We start from the raw sequence: 23,409 nt of genomic DNA, 5'->3' as shown, positions 1-23,409 counted from the left end.
GTAGCCTTGTAATTCAGGTTTTGGAGTCACGGATTGGAATTGTCCATTTTAATTTTCAGACATAGGAGTTCAACTGTTCATCGATCCAGTCCAGAAATCAGTACAAACTGATGCGATGTGAGTACATGGAAATGCCCCTAAATGGTCCAGATCTCAGCTTAATTTTAATTGAACTAGTTGGTGACCTTTTAGGATTTTACCATTAGGCTACATGTTTTGAGTAGTTATGGATTCATTAACAAATTACATCCTATTGTATTTGTTTTTCCTATTCCTCACATTACATTGTTTGAAATTGGGTCATAAGTTAAAAAAAAAAAATTAATCGATTGCTATTTTAAAATTTACTTCAGGTTCTGTCAAAATGAATTATTTAAATAATTTGAACTATGTCCTTACATTTTTCAAAGCCCAATTTTTCCACCACAGAGAACAGCTTTTGGTTGAATGCCAAAAATTTCAGGCACAGAGTTTAATACTGTACAGTCTTTGCTTCAGGTGTGAATAAGACATCAGCTCCCCAATCAGATCCTGGTGCTAATCATCAGGTTTGCAAGCCCACAGTATTAATCCCCTGAAAGGTGGTCCTTTGAGTCTGAGGAGACTTCCCCCTAACTGCAGATCTGCAATGGTTGATATGCAGGCTGCTCTTGCAATAAGCCACCCATCAATTAATTTAACAAATATTTACTTGGCAATACTTCCTTAATTTTTGACTTGGAAGGCACCGCTGTCTCAACTCCAATGGCTAGTTGCAGGTGGGTCGTTGGAATTTAGGAAATGCTCCATCATTAAATTAAATATTTTTTGTGCACCATGAATTAATCCAACAATGCTGCCATCTCAACCTGATCTCAGATCATTTCGTATTATTCTGTAAGTAAATCCGATACACTCCATTTAATATGGTATGTACTAATTTGTGGATGTCCAGCACCCATTTTGTATTATATGTTAAGAATTTGCAGAACGTATATGTTTACGAATGCTAGCTAGCCACCTCGTTAGCTAGGTGTTAGGGTTAGCTAAAAGGGTTAAGGTTAGGGGATGGGTTGGCTAACATGCTAAATTGTTGCAAAGTAACTAAAAAGTATTGTTGTTGAAGTTGCTAATTAGCTTAAATGCTAAAGTTGTCCCTCATGAGATTCAATGTCCGAACTATGCTAGGCATTGTCCACAAAGTGGCATGGCAGGATGCTTAGCTCCCTCCTATCGTTTCTTTGGATTGGTGGATACATGCAATTATGTAATAGTTGATTGAATATTCATTGAGGGTTGTTGACGTCAACCGCCTTTATTCAATTGAGAAATGCTATGCTATTAGCTTCATGCCAGGAATGTGCATAGCCATCTCGGATATAAAGTGTTTTTTTCTTAAAGTTGCGGGGATGTCACGTGTCCTACTTATATCCGTACACTCATAACCTAAGCATTACGAAACGTATATTCAATCAAATAAACCACACGTAGTAAATAAGCCATTCAATTTTTTGTTGACCAAATTCGACACTCAATGACTGACCTCCGTTTAAAAACTCCTTGCTCGGTGGGCGATAAAACGCCACCTGCTGGAGGGAGATATATTTCTCGCCGAGTTAGGCCTCTATACTTCTTCCTCTCTGTCTTCTCTGATTGATCGAAACATGTGAGGTGCCCGGCGCTTAATTTCTGAGTAGGCTACAGTAGTTTGTGGTGGATACCCACCTATCTCAATCAGTAGCTATCTTTCCATTTAGAACGTTTGAATAGAAAATAGGTGCGTTCTCGTTTAAATATTTTGTCGATATAAACGGCTGGACGCAATGACGTCACATCAACAACAAAAAAACACTACACAAACCACGTTTCCATCCAGGCATTTCATGCGGATGAATGACCTGACGCATAAAAAAAGCCACGACCGGGCTATGATCAGAGGCAGTAGTGATGACCACACATGTTCTCTTGATAAGTGTGAATTGGACCATTTCCCTGTCCTGCTAAGCATTCGAAATGTAACAAGTGCTTTTGAGTGTCAGGGAAAATGTATGAAGTAAAAAGTACATTATTTTCTTTAGGAATGTAGTGGACGCCGGCCTCGAAGAGCGAGATCACCCAGTCCCCTGGTTCGGGGGGCCCTCATGCTTGGCCCTGGTGTTATTTTTGTCGAAGCGTGCATAAAATGCATTGAATTCATCTGGTAGTGAGGCATAGTTTGGCAGATCATGGCTGGGTCTTCCTTTGTAATCCGTAATAGAACGTAGCCTCCGCCACATGCTGTGGGCGTCAGAGCCTGTGTAATAGGATTCCACCTGGTTCCTATTGTCCTTTTGCTTGTTTGGTGGCTCTCCAGAGGTCATAGCGGGACTTCTTGTACTTGTTTGTGTCCTCAGCAGTAGCCTAGGAGTTGGCTTTGATAGCCCGGTGTGTGGTAGCTGATTGGGGGAAGCAGTGAACCTTCACTGTGGGGACAATGCCGTTGATGCATTTCCTAATGAAGCCTGTGATGGAGAGAGATCCTTGATGAAAACCTGCTCCAGAGAGCTCAGAACCACAGACTGGGGAAAAGGTTAACCTTCCAACAGGACAACGACCCTAAGCACACAGCCAAGACAATGCAGGAGTGGCTTTGGGACAAGTCTCTGAATGTCCTTGAGTGGCCCAGCCAGAGCTCGGGCTTCAACCTGATCGAACATCTCTGGAGAGACCTGAAAATAGCTGTGCAGCGACATTCCCCATCCAACCTGACAGAGCTTGAGAGAAACTCCCCAAATACAGGTGTGCCAAGATTGTAGCATCATACCCAAAAGACTTGAGGCTGTAATCGCTGCCAAAGGTGCTTCAACAAAGTACTGAGTAAAGGGTTTGAATACTTATGTAAATGGGATTTCCTTTTTTTCTTTTTTAAATGTGCAAAAATGTAAAAAAGTTTTTGCTTTTCATTATGGGGTATTGTGTGTAGATTGAGAAAAATACGTTACACATTTTTGAAAAATTCAAGGGGTCTGAATACTTTCCCAATGCACTGTATGTTGGGAGGAGACAGTGACTAATTAAGCGCCGAACACCAAATACTTATAAAACAGTTCCATATTTATTGCAAAATATTTTCGGACAGAATACAACTGAACAAACACGTCAACGTTGGAGGAATGGACAGTAAGGCCAACATCAGAACTCCAAGTGCTGTACACACAAATAGTAACATTTCTTGCTTAAATAGTATATGTAGTTCTCATAGCAAACCTCTAGTAGTACATTTCCAAACCTCCTGGCTCTCCTAAATAATAATTATTACCTGTGTACAGAGAATACTCACATGACCCAATGTAGGACACCAGATGCCAATCTTTAATGATCATAAAGACTCTCTCGATTCATTAAAATTATAAAGTTTTGGCTCCAATTTTTCTTTCTTCTTCTTTAATATCAGTTGTCATTGAGAAGCTGGGAAAGAGGGAATGGGTGCAGTCTCATGACACCCTATTCCCCATGTAGTGCACTACTTTTTTAGTACCCTACAGCATACTCACAATATGCTCTTGCTCTTTTGCCCAAATAGTACATAGCTATGATAGTTTGAGACAAAATCATCATTGGGAGCCACAATAGTGCTATTCAATTATTTCAAAACATTGATCATGGCTAGAGCATTGTATCTAGATGAACTAGGCTGTGCAGTCCTGTGCACATCCTTTTAAAGATTTGGCACTGGTGTAGTAGTACTTCTTAGAGTAAACCTTACTTTCCCCCGCTTGTGCCCTCTCTCACATCTTTACAACCTTTCCACAAAAAGGCAGAGTAAGACAGATTACATTTTTTCTAACATTCAAAATGTACATCTTAATTGGCTTACCGAAAGCTGGGATCTACAAACCCCTGTCAATGGAAGTTAACAATAGAAAAATCAAATAGATAATTTTTTAAAAACACATAAGCCCTTTGGAAAACAAACCAAAAAATACAAAGGATGATGTACAATCCAAAATGCTTTGCCAAACAGACTGGGGGTGGGGTTCTTCTAAGTAGGCTGAATATGATGCGAGACACGGAACTACAGATGTGCAGTTCCACTTTTTTTGTTGCCATGTCTAATTCAATGTTTACTGTTTGAGAAAAAAATACATTACAAGAGTCCAAAGGCTGCCAAAAGTCCACATTGTGACAAAATAAAGAACAAGCATATACATAATTTTTCTGGCTCAGCTTTTATAGAAGTTTACCCACCTCCATTGACCAATAATCCTTTCTGTTCTGTATTGGAGGAGTTATCTTCCTCTATCCAAAGGACACCAAGGCTTCCAGAAATCAAAGGTAATTCTGTCCGCAAGAGTCCAAAGTCGACCTAAACTCAATGACAAACCTTTCTGCACCACCCAATTGGCTGAGCTCTGTCTGAAGCTGAGTGTGATGATACTAGCAAGCGGATGGGCAGCTAACGCACTTGCTGGGCAGTACAACGCTACGCTACACGCTGAGGAGAAGGACAGAGGCGCTCAGGTTCAGACAACAACAGACACGGGCTTCGTTCATGCTTTTTATACAAATCTACAAAGAACAATAGGTATCTGGGTGATGGTATAAGGAAAATGACTTGCACTGCCACTGCGACAGCAGACAAATAAGTATTTTCTTTCTTTTAAAGCAACACACAAACCTCTCTCTATTATGGTGTATTTCAACATTCATTTCATACCAAAAGCAAGAACGGTATGTTGGGCTGAAGTGAACTCATCTACACGTCTATTCTGCTATAAAACAGTCCAAGCTGTTGTTTTACCAGATATCTACAAGTCCCTTAGAAAATGCACACCAAATTGTCAGAAGGCTCTAATGTAAAAACGTTTGACAAAAACAAAACATTCCACAACCCTTTTGATACTAGAAGTGTTTCAATGAATCAGGACCCTGAGTAGAGAAGGACATAGGCTTGGGTGAAATTACAGCAGAAATCCTTTTTTTGCAGATCAAACACCAAAAATAATATGACTTTAGCTAAATAGAAACACCTTCAGACATTAATAACTCAGTACTAATTACGGGTACTCTTAAAACCACACATGTAACCAAATCCACAACAAAGTCTTCAGCTTAGAATATGCATGTACTCATGCATATAGTGTGTATTTTCCTCTTACGTATGTACGGCAAGCGGGAAGGGCTATACAGAGGAGCCTTTAGTTATACCATCACCCTCTGGAGACTAACACTTATTACAAACAGCTTCATATGAAGGAGAGCAAACATAATACACAGGATTCAAGACAGGGAGATGGACTGTTCTCTGCAGCCTTGTAAACAGGGGAGGTAAGACAGGCAAACGGGGTGCAATCAAATGGGGAATAACAGACCTCCTCTTAGAGCAGCACAGGTGAGGGCCTATTCAGATGGACATCCTCCCTGGTTCGTAGGGACATCCTCCTTGTTCACCAATATGAGTGGAGCTTGCGGCACAACCACCTCCTCCTGATGTAACCGGCTGTGGTTGCTGGTTACTGGGGGCCACGGAGAAAGCATTGCAGAGCCTTTCAGGGGTAGTGGATGGATTTTTTCCCATGCAGAAATGGGCAACAAAAAAAACTAAATCTAGTCAGTATGACCATATCCAGCTATGTGATACTGCTGGAAACCCTGGGGTGTATTCATTACGGAAACCGTTTACTCTTTAAGAACAAAATGGAAGCAAACAAAGCAAATGGAACGAAACACGGAGGGACCTACCTGAATTTGCCCAATAGAAACTCTAATTTGTGTTTTTCTGTTTTGAGTAAACAGTTTCTGTGGCAAAACGTTTTGCAACAGAATCGGCGTAATGATTACACCCCTGGCGCAACTTCATGAAACAGAACACAACAAAGCGCAGTGGCTGAGCCAGGATGGATGAGCAAGTGGCTTATCCCAAAGGACTGAGACGCAGACTGACCGACTAACAGACACCAGCAGAAAACGGGCAACAAGCTGACCACCCCCGGGCCACTTCATGGGGGGTGGGGGGGGAGAAAGGAGGCGGAGGACGGGGGCCTGGGTCAGACAAAGAGCTGAATGCGCTCGCGGATGGTCTGCCTGCAGATGGGGCATGTCTTGAGGGCGGCGCTGCAGTCGATGCAGGAGGCGTGGCCGCACTGAAAGACCAGCTTGATGTGGTTGTCGATGCAGATGGGGCAGGTGATACGCTCCTCCATCTGGCGGTAGCGTGACTGTAGCTGCTCCAGCAGGTTGTGCTGCTCCGAGTCCGGGCTGCAGTCCACCTCTGTCTGGTCTGGAGAGAGAGGAGGGGGATACATGTCATTCACTTCACCATTTAACATCACACTCCACTAAAATGTATTGTGATCTGTACTAGTATTATCAGGACATCTATTTATGTTGTAGCTTCTATTTATCAATTACTACCAATGCCCTTCACCGACACACATCAGAAAACAAGAAAGGGCTTCTACTCATCTGTGGTATCATTACCTTGTCTTATTTTCTTGGTGATCGTGACCTGGCATTTGATGCATTTCTTCATTCGATGAGCACACTCTGGAGAGATTAGGGAGAGGCACAAGGAGTTACTTCAGATCCCAAACATCAAGATCTTGCCGGTTTCTTAGAAACTGATTAAACCTAGTCCTGGACTAAAACCACTTCCAATGGATACATTTTAGTCCAGGACTAGTCTTAATGCTCCAGCTGCCCCACCAACATTCTTTCTTGCACGGACACACACACACACGCCATCTACCTTCGCAGGCGACGCTGTGCTGGCAGGGGCAGAAGAGGACGAGCAGCGCCAGCTCGGAGCAGATGAGACACTCGCTGGGCCCCGGCAGGACGGGCATGGCCAGGTTAGTCATGGTATTGGGCGTGGTGTGGACCCGCCGCAGGCTGGTGCTGCTCAGTGACGTGCCGCACGTGATGGCCTGCAGCCGCTGCAACCTGGAGGAACGGATAGATGAAAAGACTGATTGATACACATAGTGTGCGATAGGATTTGTTCTCTTATCTTTGTTTTGGTTAGTTATTTGTTCTCATCTTTTCCACTTATTTTAAAGCCCATTTACAGTGGCAAAGAAAAAGTATGTGAACCCTTTGGAATTATCTGGGTTTCTGCATAAATTGTTCATCAAATTTGATCTGATCTTCATCTAAATCACAACAATACACAAACAGTGTGCTTAAACTAATAACACACATTATTGATTTTTTTTGTCTATATTTAATACATAATTTAAACATTCACAGTATAGGTTGTAAAAAGTACGTGAACCCCTAGGCTAATGACTAGGGTTAAAGAAGTGTCTCTAAAAGCCTTGGAGTCCATCAGTCCATCATGGTAAGACAAATTGTCTATAAATGGAGAAAGTTTAGCACTGCTGCTACTCTCCCTAGGAGTGGCCGTCCTGCAAAAAATGACTGCAAGAGCACAGCGCAGAATGCTAAGAGTGTCAGCTGAAGACTTACAGAAATCTCTGGAATATGCTAACATCTCTGTTGACGAGTCTACAATACGTAAAACACTAAACAAGAATGGTGTTCATGGGAGGACACCACGGAAGAAGCCACTGCTGTCCAAAAAAAAACATTGCTGCATGTCTGAAGTTTGCGAAAGTGCACCTGGATATTCCACAGTGCTACTGGCAAAATATTCTGTGAACAGATGAAACTAAAATTGAGTTGTTTGGAAGGAACACACAACACTATCTGTGGAGAAAACAATGGCACAGCACAGCACACCAACATCAAAACCTCATCCCAACTGTAAACTATGGTGGAGGGAGCATCATGGTTTTGGGCTGCTTTGCTGCCTCAGGGCTTGGACAGCTTGCTATCATCGACGGAAAACTGAATTCCAAAGTTTATCAAGACATTTTGCAGGAGAAAGTTAGGCTATTTGCCCCCCAATTGAAGCTCAACAGAAGTTGGGTGATGCAACAGGACAATGACCCAAAATACAGAAGTAAATCAACAACAGAATGGCTTCTACAGAAGAAAATACACCTTCTGAAGTGGCCCAGTCAGAGTCCTGACCTCAAGAGAGCAGTTTACACAAGACATCCCAAGAATATTGCTGAACTGAAACAGTTTTTTAAAAAGGAATGGTCCAAAATTCCTCCTGACTTATGCAGGTCTGATCTGCAACTACAGAAAACGTTTGGTTGAGGTGATTGCTGCTAAAGGAGGGTCAACCAAATACAAGGGTTCACATACTTTTCCCACACTGCACTGTGAATGTTTGCACGGTGTGTTCAATAAAGACATGAAAACGTATAATTGTTTGTGTTATTAGTTTAAGCAGATCGTGTTTGTCCATTGTTGTGATCTAAATGTTATGACCAATTTATGCAGAAATCTAGGTATTTCCAAAGGGTTCACATACTTTTCCTTGCCACTGTATGTCTGATTGGGGCCTTAATCTCCAGGCTGACCCTTCATAGCAATGAGTGTAAAAGGTGCTGTTATAATAGTAGAACCATTAAGGACCATACAGCCAGCCAGCCAGTCAGTAGCTGTACATACCGCTGCTTCTCAGAGAAGCTCTTGATGAGCTGCAGCACGGCTGTGTCAGCTACCAGGTCCAGCGGGCTCTTGCCCTTGTGGTTAGCGTAGTTGATGTTGGCGCCCTCCTGTGCCAGGAAACAGGCAATGGCTGCGCCCACGCTCAGCTCCGTGTTACCCATCAGCCCCGAGCTGCTCAGCTACACAGGAGGGAGGGAGCAGGAGAGTTGAGTTCTGGCAAGCCTTTATTCTTGTAAATTAAAGGAATCACATGAGAGTCAAAGCTGCACACACAGGATATGAGAGAGAGTCAGACAGAAAGTACAGTGTACAACAAGATTACTGAGGATGTCAGATGACACTAAAAACAAGTAATTGCTAATTAGTATCAATTAAGCAATACTCTTCTAGTAATCAGCGGCACGCCACCTGTTTACTACCTGTAGCCTAGTGGTTAGAGCGTTGAACTACTGTAGTAACCGAAAGGTTGCAAGATCGAATCCCCGAGCAGACAAGGTAAAAATCTGTCGTTCTGCCCCTGGGCAGTTAACCCACTGTTCCTAGGCCGTCATTGAAAATAAGAATTTGTTCTGAACTGACTTGCCTAGTTAAATAAAAAAGGTACCTTTTTTTCTTACAATTAAAAAAAAAAAATGCAAAGGGGATGTCTGGTCCTCGTACAGACTATATTACAGCAAGGGAGTGATGTCACTAAACCCAATGCACGCCAGCTGGAGAAATACAAGCCCAAATCCAATCAAATCTAGAACTCCCCTCCTTTGCTGACAATGTGAATACATGGTACTTAGACTAGCCACCTTATGTACAGTGTGAGTTAACCCCTATCCAAAATGGCTTGGCGGATGGCCAGCATTGTTTGAGCGCTGCAGTGTTTGGGGTTGTGCTGATTCCCTTTTGGCTGTGCCAGTGGCAGCAGCTGCTAGAACACAATGCTGATGATTTGCATTAACCGACCTAGCTAACAGAAGGAACACATTTTTCAAACAGACCTGTGTATGACAATTGAGAGGCGAGGAGTGATTGTTTGAAGCTAGGGAAGATGATTAGGTTAGACTAATAGTGTCAGGAGATGTCCTTTCTCTCTCAGTGATTTAATGTCTCATTCAAAACTAGGTCTCTCCCTTATTTTGGTCTCCCCTTCTCTTCCGGTCTTTTTTGCATCATTTCTCCTGCACCCCTCATGAATCAAGAAAAATCACACCCTTCCTCACAGTCTTACCTGACAGTACAGCGAGGATGATGACGAGCCCGGACCCCCCTCTCCTCTCTCCTGCGTGGTGGTCGTGGTGCTGGTGGTGGCGGGGGTGAGCGTGGCGTTGGCCAGCTGCGGGCGGCTGAGGGCGACGTGCATGGCCGTGTCCCCATCCTCGTCCTCCACATTGACGTCCGCGCCCTCGACCACTAGCAGCTGCACCAGGTCCCCGTGGCCCTGCGTCACCGCCAGTTGCAGCGGCGTCTGGTTGCGGTTGTTGCGGATGTTGACGTCACAGCGGCCCTGTGAGAGGGTGGGGTGAGAGAAAGTTAGTTGGGATGTTCCTTTTGATGCTTAAAAAGGTACAAGTGCATTGAATATAACCTTGTTGGCCATCTTTGGGTGTTGCTATCATTTTTCCTTTTTTGGAAGACTCAGAAGGTACCAATGTTACATTGCATGCATTTGCTTTTTACGTAGCTGTCCTGTGACTGCTTGGTATCTGTAACTATTTTACTGTGCTGTTGTGTCCATATTGTGTTGTACCTCACTGATTGACCTGATTTTAAACAAAATGTGGGCACTGAAACTGATTTCTATCCACTGTTGTTTCAAAAAAAGTGTTTTATTTTGTTTTGTTCTAGTACTTGTAAAGGTTATACTTTGGAATTTCTGTCCCAGTTCCGAAGAATGCTGTTATGGCAGCATTAAGGAAAGTTTCTTGGAAACTTAAATTTAAGCCAACAAGTCCTTGAAGGTGTTACATGGAAACAACCCTTCTAGCTGCTCCACAACCAACTACGTAATAACTGTTAACAGCCACCAGGGGGAGGTCTCCTTCATAATGCTGAGGAGCAGAGAGCGAAGGGGATATACATACAGTTGCAGTTGGAAGTTTTAAAAAAGCACAAATTCCCTGTCTTAGGTCAGTTAGGAGCACAACTTTATTTTAAGAATGTGAAATGTCAGAATAATAGTAGAGAATGATTTATTTCAGCTTTTATTTCTCTCATCACATTCCCAGTGGGTCAGAAGTTTACATACACTCAATTAATATCTGGTAGCATTGCCTTTACATTTTTTAACTTCGGGTCAAATGTTTCAGGTAGCCTTCCACAAGCTTCCCACAATAAGTTGGGTGAATTTTGGCCCATTCCTCCTGACAGAGCTGGTGTAACTGAGTCAGGTTTGTCGGCCTCCTTGCTCGCACATGCTTTTTCAGTTCTGCCCACAAATTTTCTATAGGATTGAGGTCAGGGCTTTGTGATGGCCACTCCAATACCTCGACTTTGTTGTCCTTAAGCCATTTTGCCACAACCTTGGAAGTATGCTTGGGGCCAATGTCCATTTGGAAGACAAATTTACGACCGAGCTTAAACTTCCTGACTGATGTCTTGAGATGTTGCTTCAATATATCCACATACATTTTCCTACCTCATGATGCCATCAATTTTGTGAAATGCACCAGTCCCTGCTGCAGCAAAGCACCTCCACAACATGATGCTGCCACCCCAGTGCTTCACAGTTGGGATGTGTTCTTCAGCTTGCAAGCCTCCCCCTTTTTCCTCAAACATAATGATTGTCATTATGATGGTCATCACTATTTTTGTTTCATCAGACCAGAGGACATTTCTCCAAAAAGTACGATCTTTGTCCCCATGTGCAGTTTCAAACCGTAGTCTGGCTTTTTTATGACGGTTTTGGAGCAGTGGCTTCTTACTTGCTGAGCGGCCATTCAGGTTATGTTGATATAGGACTCGTTTTACTGTGGATATAGATACTTTGTTCCTGTTTCCTACAGCATCTTCACAAGGTCCTTTGCTGTTGTTCTGGGATTCACTTGCACTTTTCGCACCAAAGTACATTCATCTCTAGGACACAGAATGCGTCTCCTTCCTGAGCAGTATGACAGCTGCGTGGTCCCATGGTGTTTATACTTGCGTACTATTGTTTGTACAGATGAACTTGGTACCTTCAGGCGTTTGGAAATTGCTCCCAAGGATGAACCAGACTTGTTGAGGTCTACAATTTATTTTCTGAGGTCTTGGCTGATTTCTTTTGATTTTCACATGTCAAGCAAAGAGGCACTGAGTTTGAAGGTAGGCCTTGAAATACATCCACAGGTACACCGCCAATTGGCTCAAATGATGTCAATTAGCCTATCAGAAGCTTCTAAAGCCATGACATCATTTTCTGGAATTTCCCAAGCTGTTTAAAGGCACAATCAACTTAGTGTATGTAAACTTCTGACCCATTGGAATTGTGATATAGTGAATTATAAGTGAAATCATCTGTCTATAAACAATTGTTGGAAAAATTACTTAAGTCCTAACTGACTTGCTAAAACTACAGTTTGGTAACAATAAATTTGTGGAGTGGTTGAAAAACGAGTTTCAATGACTCCAACCTAAGTGTATATAAACGTCAGACTTCAACTGTATATAGCTAGATAGACACACATCAAAAAAATAAAACGTCCTCACTGTCAACTGCGTTTATTTTCAGCAAACTTAACGTGTAAATATTTGTATAAACATAAGATTCAACAACTGAGACAAACTGAACAAGTTCCTCAGGCGTGTGACTAACTGAAATGAAATAATGTGTCCCTGAACAAAGGGGGGTTGGTCAAAATCAAGTTTCAGTCAGTATCTGGTGTGGCCACCAGCTGCATTAAGTACTGCAGTGCATCTCCTCCTCGTGGACTACACCAGATTTGCCAGTTTTTGCTATGAGATGTTATCCCACTCTTCCACCTAGGCAAGTTCCCGGACATTTCTGGACCTAGCCCTCACCCTCCGATCCAACAGGTCAAAGACATGCTCAATTGGATTGAAATCCCGGCTCTTCGCTGGCCAATGCGGAACACTGACATTCCTGTCTTGCAGGAAATCACGCACAGAACGAGCAGTATGGCTGGTGGCATTGTCATGCTGTTGGGTCAGGATGAGCCTGCAGGAAGGGTACCACATGAGGGAGGAGGATGTCTTCCCTGGAACGCACAGCGTTGAGATTGCCTGCAATGACAACAAGCTCAGTCCGATGATGCTGTGACACACCGCCCCCAGACCATGATGGACCCTCCACCTCCAAATCGATTCCGCTCCCGAGGTCTCGGTGTACCGCTCATTCCTTCGACGATAAACAAGAATCCGACCTTCACCCCTGGTGAGACAACACTGCGACTCATCAGTGAAGAGCACTTTTTGCCAGTCCTGTCTGGTCCAGCAACGGTGTGTTTGTGCCCATAGGCAACATTGTTGCCGGTGATGTCTGGTGAGGACCTGCCTTACAACAGGCCTACAAACCCTCAGTCCAGCCTCTCTCAGCCTATTGCGGACAGTCTGAGCACTGATGGAGGGATTATGCATTCCTGGTGTAACTCGGGCAGTTGTTGCCATCCTGTACCTGTCCCGCAAGTGCAATGTTCGGATGTCTCCCCGTAGTGCTGTCTTAGGCGTCTCAGTACGGGCAATGCAATTTATTGACCTGGCCACATCTGCAGTCCTCATGCCTCCTTGCAGCATGCCTAAGGCACGTTCATGCAGATGAGCAGGGAACCTGGGAATCTTTCTTTTGGTGTTTTTCAGAGTCAGTAGAAAGGCTTCTTCAGTGTCCTAAGTTTTCATAACTGTGATCTTAATTGCCTACCGTCTGTAAGCAGTTACTGTCTTAACGACCGTTCCACAGGTACATGTTCATTAATTGTTTATGGATAATTGAACAAGCATGGGAAACAGTGTTAAAACCCTTTACAATGAAGATCTGTGAAGTTATTTGGATTTTTACAAATTATCTTTGAAAGACAGGGTCCTGAAAAAAGGTGTTAGAGGGTGAGAGAAACTCATTTTTTTTCCACACCGTTCCTTACCTCTTTTACAAGGATCTCGGCCACGTCTCGGTGGTTGTTGAGGGAGGCCAGGTGCAGAGCCGAGAAGCCGTCCTCCTTCTTGACATCCACCAGCTGACGCGCCCGAGCCAAGATCTTCTCCGTGGCCCTGTGGAAACAAATGGCCTCGGGTTCAGATTGAGCATATAGTGCACTACTCATATGGACATGTTTTGTGCCTTGGGGACAGAAGAGTGCTTTATGGATTATAAATCACTGTTAACACACAACCATGGAAACCCTGGAATCAGAGAGAAGGTTTGTATGACAAATGTATCTGCGTCACAAATCGGTAGCTTAACGGGCATTTGGATGATGGCATAAAGACGGCTGTTTTAGGAGCTAAAACTAACCCATCATTAGAAGGAAAGGAAACAACACAGCCAGTGAGGGCAGGGATTTACATTAGGCAGTGCTAAGCGTTTTACTGAGAGCAGCGGCTCTAAACAGCATTGACCTCCAGCTCTCGGCTGAACTTGCATAATGGATTGGCGTTGCTCTTTCCTAACACCCCCCACGCCCCGTCATATACCATCTTGTCTCTCTCTCTCTCTCTCTTAGCTACTCCACCATTCCCACACTCAGTTAAATCTTCCTCAAGCACTCATCATAATTCACTCTAATCCATGCCACATATTGGCCAACAAAATTGTTTTCTATAACCAGTTCCACAGACTTTGGCCAATCTACATAGTGTGGTGGAGAGACATTGAACTCGGGCTTTGAGAATAGGACAGAAGGATTGATTAATCCTGCTCTGTTATTCATTCGCTGGGTTTTGATATTGCAGTCCGTCGGGGGGCCGGCTGGCTGTAAAGCAGGGCTGTCCGTGTAAATCCTCTGCGCCGGCTGCTTTATGGCGTGTGAAATTAGCCCTACACAGTATCATACAGTTCTCAGGCCACGGCAGACACGGTTCATGCAGACATGTAGGCAGACAGACACAAAAACAGACACGAACCAGACTCTTTCCCATTAGTCAGAGTTGTTTTACCCTTGTAATCTACATTTTTTTAATCTGCTGGTTCTAATGTCATTTTAAAGTGGGTTTGCCTATTTGCATCTCCAAGTTACTGTTAAATAATTTGAAAGCTAATGAGGCATTTATAAAATTATATTCTTCAAGAATAAATAGTTATACTGTATATCCTTAATTGACTGGGTATCTGTTAAGTCCAAGTAGTTACAGTAGTGTACAGTAAAAGCAGGGTCAAAGAAAGCAGTCTATTTCTGCTGCGGAGTCAAATAAGGGGGGTTTAATGCAGCATTATTTATAATAGCAACAAAGTAAGCGTGCAGTCCTTATTAACACATTGCTCATCCGTTTCAGTACTGTACACGAGAAGCAGAGGTGGCTGGGGGGGAAACAACCAGCGGATTGGCATGGTTATATATGGTCATTCTTCACCTCAGGACAGGCAGCTTTGCTAAGAGCAGCTCACCACTCACTGTGGCTCTTAGAGCAAACTACAGGTAAATTCCAAAATAAAGGAAACATCAACATAATGTGTCTTAATAGGATGTTGGGACACCACAAGCCAGAACAGCTTCAGTGTACCTTGGAATAGATTCTACAAGTGTTTGGAACTCTATTGAAGGGATGCAAAACCATTCTTCCACGAGAAATTACATCATTTGGTGTTTTGTTGATGGTGGTAGACAACGGTGTCCAAGGTGCCGCTTCAGAATCTCCCATAAGTGTTCAATTGGGTTTAGATCTGGTGACAGACGGCCATGACATATGGTTTACATCTTTTTCATGCTCATCCAATCATCCAATGACCACTCGTGCCCTGTGGATGGGGGTATTGTCATCATATGGGGGTATGGTAGCCAAAAGAATAGCCTGCCCAGCATTTTTATACATGACCCTAAGCATGATGGGATGTTAATTTCTTGATTAACTCAGGAACCGCACCTGTGTGGAAGCACCTGCTTGCAATATACTTTGTATCCCTCATTTACTCAAGTGTCCATTATTTTGGCGAGGGGACAGAGGTCATTTGTACCTGCATGCGACTCACTTGGGAGGAGGGGGAAGTGGGATGGAGGGTGAATAGGGAGGTTGTTACAGCTGCCTCCCTCTTTCCTCAATCAAGACTGCATCTCTCAGACCCCCTCTGCCCCTCCCCCACTTCACAAGCTCATAATTCCGCCCCCTTACCCTGCAGCCCCGGGAAAGTGTCTCTGATTGGATTTTAGCCCAGTCACTGTCATCTCCCCTCAATGAGATGACGGGCTGCCCCCAGTTGGTGAGGGTAGGTAACATCTCCACCCCGCTGATCCTCAACACTGGGGCCCCACAAGGGTGCGTTCTGAGCCCTCTCCTGTACTCCCTGTTCACCCACGACTGCGTGGCCACGCACGCCTCCAACTCAATCATCAAGTTTGCAGACAACACAATAGTGGTAGACTTGATTACCAACAACGACGAGACGGCCTACAGGGAGGAGGGTGAGGGCCCTCGGAGTGTGGTGTCAGGAAAATAACCTCACACTCAACGTCAACAAAACTAAGGAGATGATTGTGGACTTCAGGAAACAGCAGAGGGAACACCCCCCTATCCACATCGATGGGAGAGGGTAGTAAGGGAGAGGGTAGTAAGTTTTAAGTTCCTCGGCGTACACATCACAGACAAACTGAATTGGTCCACCCACACAGACAGCATCGTGAAGAAGCCGCAGCAGCGCCTCTTCAACCTCAGGAGGCTGAAGAAATTCGGCTTGTCACCAAAAGCACTCACAAACTTCTACAGATGTACAATCGAGAGCATCCTGTCGGGCTGTATCACCACCTGGTACGGCAACTGCTCCGCCCACAACCGTAAGGCTCTCCAGAGGGTAGTGAGGTCTGCACAACGCATCAACGGGGGCAAACTACCTGCCCTCCAGGACACCTACACCACCCGATGTCACAGGAAGGCCATAAAGATCATCAAGGACAACAACCACCCGAGCCACTGCCTGTTCACCCCGCTATCATCCAGAAGGCGAGGTCAGTACAGGTGCATCAAAGCTGGGACCGAGAGACTGAAAAACAGCTTCTATCTCAAGGCCATCAGACTGTTAAACAGCCACCACTAACATTGAGTGGCTGCTGCCAACACACTGACTCAACTCCAGCCACTTTAATAATGGGAATTGATGGGAATTTATGTAAAATATATCACTAGCCACTTTAAACAATGCTACTTAATATAATGTTTACATACCCTACATTACTCATCTCATATGTATATACTGCACTCTATTTCATCTACTGCATCTTTATGTAATACATGTATCACTAGCCACTTTAAACTATGCCACTTTGTTTACATACTCATCTCATATGTATATACTGTACTCGATACCATCTACTGCATCTTGCCTATGCCGCTCTGTACCATCACTCATTCATATATCTTTATGTACATATTCTTTATCCCTTTACACTTGTGTGTATTGTTAGTTAGATTACTCGTTGGTTAATACTGCATTGTCGGAACTAGAAGCACAAGCATTTCGCTACACTCGCATTAACATCTGCTAACCATGTGTATGTGACAAATACATTTGATTTGTTTAGATCTCTGCATAATTTCCATAACCCCTGCATGTTCATGAATATTCACAGATCTCCTGATCTACGAGGCATTACTGTCGTAATGTGAGCTCATACATCATGACACCAACGCAAATGGTAATGACTTCGCTAGAGAGAAAACATATATTTTTAGTTTCTGAATTAATGTCTCAATTGTGGACTCATTGGGGAATATAAACATCGCTTTTCAGTGAAAACGATTTGGGGAGGTGGAAAGATAAATGCATTTTTCAGTGTATTTATGTGCTGAGTAGTTATGTGAAGTAGTTGGAGGGACAGAGTGAGTCAGACGTTTAATGTTGTTGTGGTAGGACAGTGTGTGAGGGTTAAGGCCTAGCTGGGGTGTGTACGGCCAGACGGACTTGCTTTTGGCTGGGAGCTCGGGAGGAGCACAGAAAGCCCAGGTCAACAGAGAAAGAGACAGAGGAAGATTGGAGGGAGAGAAATAGGGAGAGAGAGCGAGGGAAAAAGAGAGAATTAGAAGAGAGGGAAACAGAAGAAGATAGTTGTGAGGATCATTTTAGAACTATGACCCTCTCTTCCCATTTCCTCAGATAAACTAAATAAATACCTTCACTAAAATAAACAAACACAGATTTATATTGACAAAACCACCGGAGAGGAGAGGCAGAAGAATGGAAGAACTCAAAATCCCTTTAGGGATGCTACTTTGTGGAAAAATAAACACAAAACTAAACAATGAAAGAAACCATGTATGTATGTATGTATGTATGTATGTATGTATATATACATACATACATACATGAGTAAAAAGAGCTCCAGTATACTGTAATTCTCAATGTTCTTTCCATTTGCAGCAGCAGCTGATGTCAGACCAAATGAATGCTCAAGAGAGAGGATGCTGAACTCAAGCACTGCACATGACACTTTCCAGAACAGATTGGCCATTGCTTTTTTGATTCTGTGTTGGAGCCTTCCTGAATGACTGTTTTCCCTTTTTCCCTTTCTTCGTGCAGAGTCAACATTCTCCCCATACAGGGAGATGCTTTTCACTGTTGGGCTGTATCGCCGCCTGGTACGCCAATTGCACCTTCCGCAACCGCAGGGCTCTCCAGAAGGTGGTCCAGTCAGTTAAATACATCACCGGGAGCACACTGCCTGTCTTCCAGGACATCTACAGCATCCGGTGTGTATCACAAGAAGGCCAAGAAAATCATCAATGCCCTTAAGGTTCCGTTTTAGGACCACTATTGTTTTCACTATATATTTGACCTCTTGGTGATGTCATGTATAACATAGGCTACCCCCAGGCCATAAGACCCCTGAACAGGTATTCAAATGGCTACCCGGATTATTTGCATTGTGTGCCCCCCCCAGCCCCTCTTTTACACTGGTGCTACTCTCTGTATCATATATGCACAGTCACTTTAACTATACATTAATGTACATACTACCTCAATTGGCCCGACCAACCAGTGCTCCCGCACATTGGCTAACCTGGCTATCTGCATTATGCCCCGCCACCCACCAACCCCTCTTTCCGCTACTGCTACTCTCTGTTGATCATATATGCATAGTCACTTTAACCATAGCTACATGTACATACTACCTCAATCAGCCTGACTAACCGGTGTCTGTATGTAGCCTCGCTACTTTTATAGCCTCGCTACTGTATATAGCCTCGCTACTGTTTTTTACTGTCTTTTTACTGTTGTTCTTATTTCTTTACTTACCTATTGTTCACGTAATACCTTTTTGGCACTATTGGTTAGAGCCTGTAAGTAAGCATTTCACTGTAACAAACTGTCTACACCTGTTGTATTCGGCGCACGTGACAAATACAATTTGATTTGGAAACATAATGTTAACTTTCACTGCTATGTGGATGACACACAGCTGTACATTTCGATGAAACGTGGTGAAGCCCCAAATTGCCCTCCCTGGAAGCCTGTTTTTCAGACATAAGGAAGTGGATGGCTGCACATTTTCTACTTTTAAACTCGGACAAAACTGAGATGCTTGTTCTAGGTCCCAAGAAAAAAAAGAGATATTTTGTTGAATCTGACAATGAATCTTGGTTGTACAGTCGTCTCAAATAAAACTGTGAAGGACCTCGGTGTTACTCTGGACCCTGATCTCTATTGACGAACATATCAAGACTGTTTCAAGGACAGCTTTCTTCCATCTACGTAAGATTGCAAAAATGAGAAACTTTGACCAAAAATGATGCAGAAAAATGTATCCATGCTTTTGTCAATTCTAGGAAAGATTACTGCAATGCAATACTTTCCGGATACCCGGATAAAGCACTAAATAAACTTCAGTGCTAAACACGGCTGCTAGAATCTTGACAAGAACCAAAAAATGTGATCATATTACTCCAGTGCTAGCCACTCTACACTGGCTTCCCATCAAGGCAAGGGCTGATTTCAAGGTTTTACTGCTAACCTACAAAGCATTACATGGGCTTGCTCCTATCTTTCTGATTTGGTCCTGCCGTACATACCTACATGTACGCGACGGTCACAAGACGTCATAAGCAAACAGCTGGAGGCAGGGCTTTCTCCTATAGAGCTCCATTTTTATGGAATGGTCTGCCTACCCATGTGAGAGACGCAGACTCGGTCTCAACCTTTAAGTCTTTATTGAATACTCATCTCTTCAGTATGTCCTATAACAACCCCTTGCCGTCTCTGCCTGGCTGGTTCCCCTCTCTCCACTGGGATTCTCTGCCTCTAACCCTATTACGGGGGCTAAGTCACTGGCTTTACTGGTGCTCTTCCATGCCGTCCCTAGGAGGGGTGCGTGATCTTCCTGTCTGGGTTGGCGCCCCCTCCTTGGGTTGTGCCGTGGCGGAGATCTTTGTGAGCTATACTCGGCCTTGTCTCAGGATGGTAAGTTGGTGGTTGAAGAAATCCCTCTAGTGTTGTGGGTGCTGAGCTTTGGTCTCTCTCCCTCTCGCCCCTAGGACCATGCCTCAGGACTACCTGGCCATGCTGCTGCTCCAGTTTCAACTGTTCTGCCTGCGACTATGGAACCTTGACCTGCTGTTTTCAACCTTCTAGAGATAGCAGGAGCGGTAGCGATACTCTCAATGATCGGCTATGAAAAGCCAACTTACATTTACTCCTGAGGTGCTGACCTGTTGCACCCTCGACAACCGCTGTGATTATTATTTTTTGACCCTGCTGGTCATCTATGAACATTTGAACATCTTGGCAATGTTCTGTTATAATCTTCACCCGGCACAGCCAGAAGAGGACTGGCCACCCCTCATAGCCTGGTTCCACTCTAGGATTCTTCCTAGGTTCTGGCCTTTCTAGGGAGTTTTTCCTAGCCACCGTGCTTCAACACCTGCATTATTTGGGGTTTTAGGCTATACAGCACTTTGTGACATCAGCTGATGTAAGAAGGGCTTTATAAATACATTTGATTGTATTTAATCAATTTTCAATTCAAGCTTTAACAACAAAATGTGGAACAAGGGGCATGAATACCTTATGAAGGCACTGTATATAACGTATTCTAGTCATTGAACACTGGTCACTTGAATAATGTTTACATACTGTTCTATACACTGAGAATACCAAACATTAAGAACACCTTCCTAATATTGAGTTGCACCCCCCAGGAAATTGTTGAGGGCGAAAAACCCAGCAGTGTTGCAGTTCTTGACAAAAACCAGTGCACCTAGCACCTATTACCATACCCCATTCAAAGGCACTTAGATATTCTGTCTTGCACATTCACCCTCTGAATGGCACACATACACAATCCATGTCTCAATGGGCTCTTGGCTTAAAATCCTCCTTTAGATTAATGGGAGAAGAGGTTACACTGATTGAAGTGGATTTAACAAGGGACATCAATAAGGGATCATAGCATTCACCTGGATTCACCTAGTCAGTCTATGTCCGGGTTAGGGATGGCTTGGCCGGTAGGGATATCCTTGTCTCATCGCACCAGCGACTCCTGTGGCGGGCCAGGTGCAGCGCACGCTAACCAAGATTGCCAGGTGCACAGTGTTTCCTCTGACACATTGGTGCGGCTGGCTTCCGGGTTGGATGCGCGCTGTGTTGGTTGGGTTGTGTATCAGAGGACGCATGACTGTCAACCGTCGTCTCTCCCGAGCCCATACGGGAGTTGTAGCGATGAGACAAGATAGTAGCTACTACAACAATTGGACACTACAAAATTGGGGAGAAAAGTAAAAAAATATATATAATAAATAAATAAATAAATAAATAAATAAATAAATACACATAAGTTTCCAGCTTCAGCGATTTTTGCAATTCGTTCCAGTCATTGGCAGCAGAGAACTGAAAGGAAAGGCGGGCAAAGAGGTGCTACGGGTGGGTGTTGTTATCGTGACCAGTGAGCTGAGATGAGGCGGAGCTTTACCTAGATGACCTGGTGCCAGTGGGTCTGGCATCGACAGGTCGCATTGGTGGGTGGTATAAGGGGCTTTGGTGACAAAACAGATGGCACTGTGATAGACTGCATCGGGTTTGGTGAGTAGAGTTTGAGGCTATTTTGTAAATGACATAGGGCCTGGGCATGCTCCTGATGACGTCGCGGATGGTCTCCTGAGGGATCTCCTCCCAGACCTGGATTAAAGCATCCACCAACTCCTGGATGGTCTGTGGTGCAACGTGGCGTTGGTGGATTGAGTGAGACATGATGTCAAGATGTGCTCAATTGGATTCAGGTCTGGGGAACGGGCGGGCCAGTCCATAGCATCAATGGCTTCCTCTTGCAGGAACTGCTGACACAGGGCCAACCGCACCAGCATATGGTCTCACAAGGGGTCTGAGGATCTCATCTCGGTACCTAATGGCAGTCAGGCTACCTCTGGCGAGCACATAGAGGGCTGTGCGACCCTCCAAAGAAATGCCACCCCACACCATGACTGACCCACCGCCAAACCGGTCATGCTGGAGGATGTTGCAGGCAGCAGAACGTTCTCCACGGCGTCTCCAGACTGTCACGTCTGTCACGTGCTCAGTGTGAACCTGCTTTCATCTGTGAAGAGCACAGGGCGCCAGTGGCGAATTTGCCAATCTTGGTGTTCTCTGGCAAATGGCAAACGTCCTGCACGGTGTTGGGCTGTAAGCACAACCCCCACCTGTGGACGTCGGGCCCTCATACCACCCTCATGGAGTCTGTTTCTGACCGTTTGAGCAGACACATGCACATTTGTGGCCTGCTGGAGGTCATTTTGCAGGGCTCTGGCAGTGCTACTCCTTGCACAAAGGTGGAGGTAGCGGTCCTGCTGCTGGGTTGTTGCCCTCCTACGGCCTCCTCCACGTCTCCTGATGTACTGGCCTGTCTCCTGGTAGCGCCTCCATGCTCTGGACACTACGCTGACAGACACAGCAAACCTTCTTACCACAGCTTGCATTGATGTGCCATCCTGGATGAGCTGCACTACTTGAGCCACTTGTGTGGGTTATAGACTCCGTCTCATGCTACCACTAGAGTGAAAGCACCGCCAGCATTCAAAAGTGACCAAAACATCAGCCAGGAAGCATAGGAACTGAAGTGGTCTGTGGTCACAAACTGCAGAACCCCTCCTTTATTGGGGGTGTCTTGCTAATTGCCTATAATTTCCACATGTTGTCTATTCTATTTGCACAACAGCATGTGAAATGTATTGTCAATCAGTGTTGCTTCCTAAGTGGACAGTTTGATTTCACAGAAGTGTGATTGACTTGGAGTTACATTGTGTTGTTTAAGTGTTCCCTTTATTTTTTTGAGCAGTGTATTTTATTAGCAAATTCCTTGACTCTTCACAAATGTAAAGTCAACTTGGAAAATCATCAATCACCTGTTGAATAAGAAAAAGGCTTCTACAGCTATCCCATGTCAATTTATTGTTGGAAATAAGACCTATAGTGATCCTGATGTTATCTCCTGTGAATTGAATACATTTTTGTGAATGTGGGTTCCTCTGTCAAAAAATCTCTTGGATTAAGGGACATTACCCTTCTCGGCTTCAATTTGATCCACCTGATGTAATGAAGGTGGTGTAGGTACTTGGTAAATTAAAGATATCAGTAGCAGCTCATGATGAGATTGGTGCCACTTTGGTGAAATGAGTGTCTTGATTATTGAGCCTCTAAAACAATATGTCACTAACCGGTCAATAGCGATCGACTGGTTGATTTCCAAGACATTCCTAGTCCATCATCAAACATTTCTGTAAAAAAGACAAAAGACTTGCATTCTTATTTTTTTTATTCGTTATGTGCGGTTGGCAGTAGGTGCACTTTTTCCCATTTTGAACCCTTTCATGTGTCTT

General features: G+C 44.2%; 1 protein-coding gene across 7 annotated transcripts in view; it reads right to left on the bottom strand.

The window, feature by feature from the left end:
* Nucleotides 1–3,309: 3,309 nt before the first annotated feature.
* The window catches only part of LOC110532379 (E3 ubiquitin-protein ligase MIB2), an 88,366-nt gene continuing 68,266 nt past the window's right edge, over nt 3,310–23,409 (bottom strand). For all 7 annotated transcript variants that reach the window (XM_021616232.3, XM_090184704.1, XM_090184702.1 and 4 more), the window contains 6 exons: nt 13,545–13,671; nt 9,701–9,976; nt 8,482–8,660; nt 6,707–6,900; nt 6,439–6,504; nt 3,310–6,238 (listed from right to left, as the gene is read on the bottom strand). In XM_021616232.3, coding sequence (XP_021471907.1) covers nt 6,006–6,238; nt 6,439–6,504; nt 6,707–6,900; nt 8,482–8,660; nt 9,701–9,976; nt 13,545–13,671 — 1,075 coding nt within the window. In that variant the 3' untranslated portion in view covers nt 3,310–6,005. The remainder of the gene's footprint in view (nt 6,239–6,438; nt 6,505–6,706; nt 6,901–8,481; nt 8,661–9,700; nt 9,977–13,544; nt 13,672–23,409) is intronic.

Source organism: Oncorhynchus mykiss, chromosome 9, assembly GCF_057628025.1.
Source record: "Oncorhynchus mykiss isolate SJ-2025 chromosome 9, ASM5762802v1, whole genome shotgun sequence".
NCBI classification, from domain to species: domain Eukaryota; kingdom Metazoa; phylum Chordata; class Actinopteri; order Salmoniformes; family Salmonidae; genus Oncorhynchus; species Oncorhynchus mykiss.
This window is presented reverse-complemented; position numbering and strand designations above follow the sequence as displayed.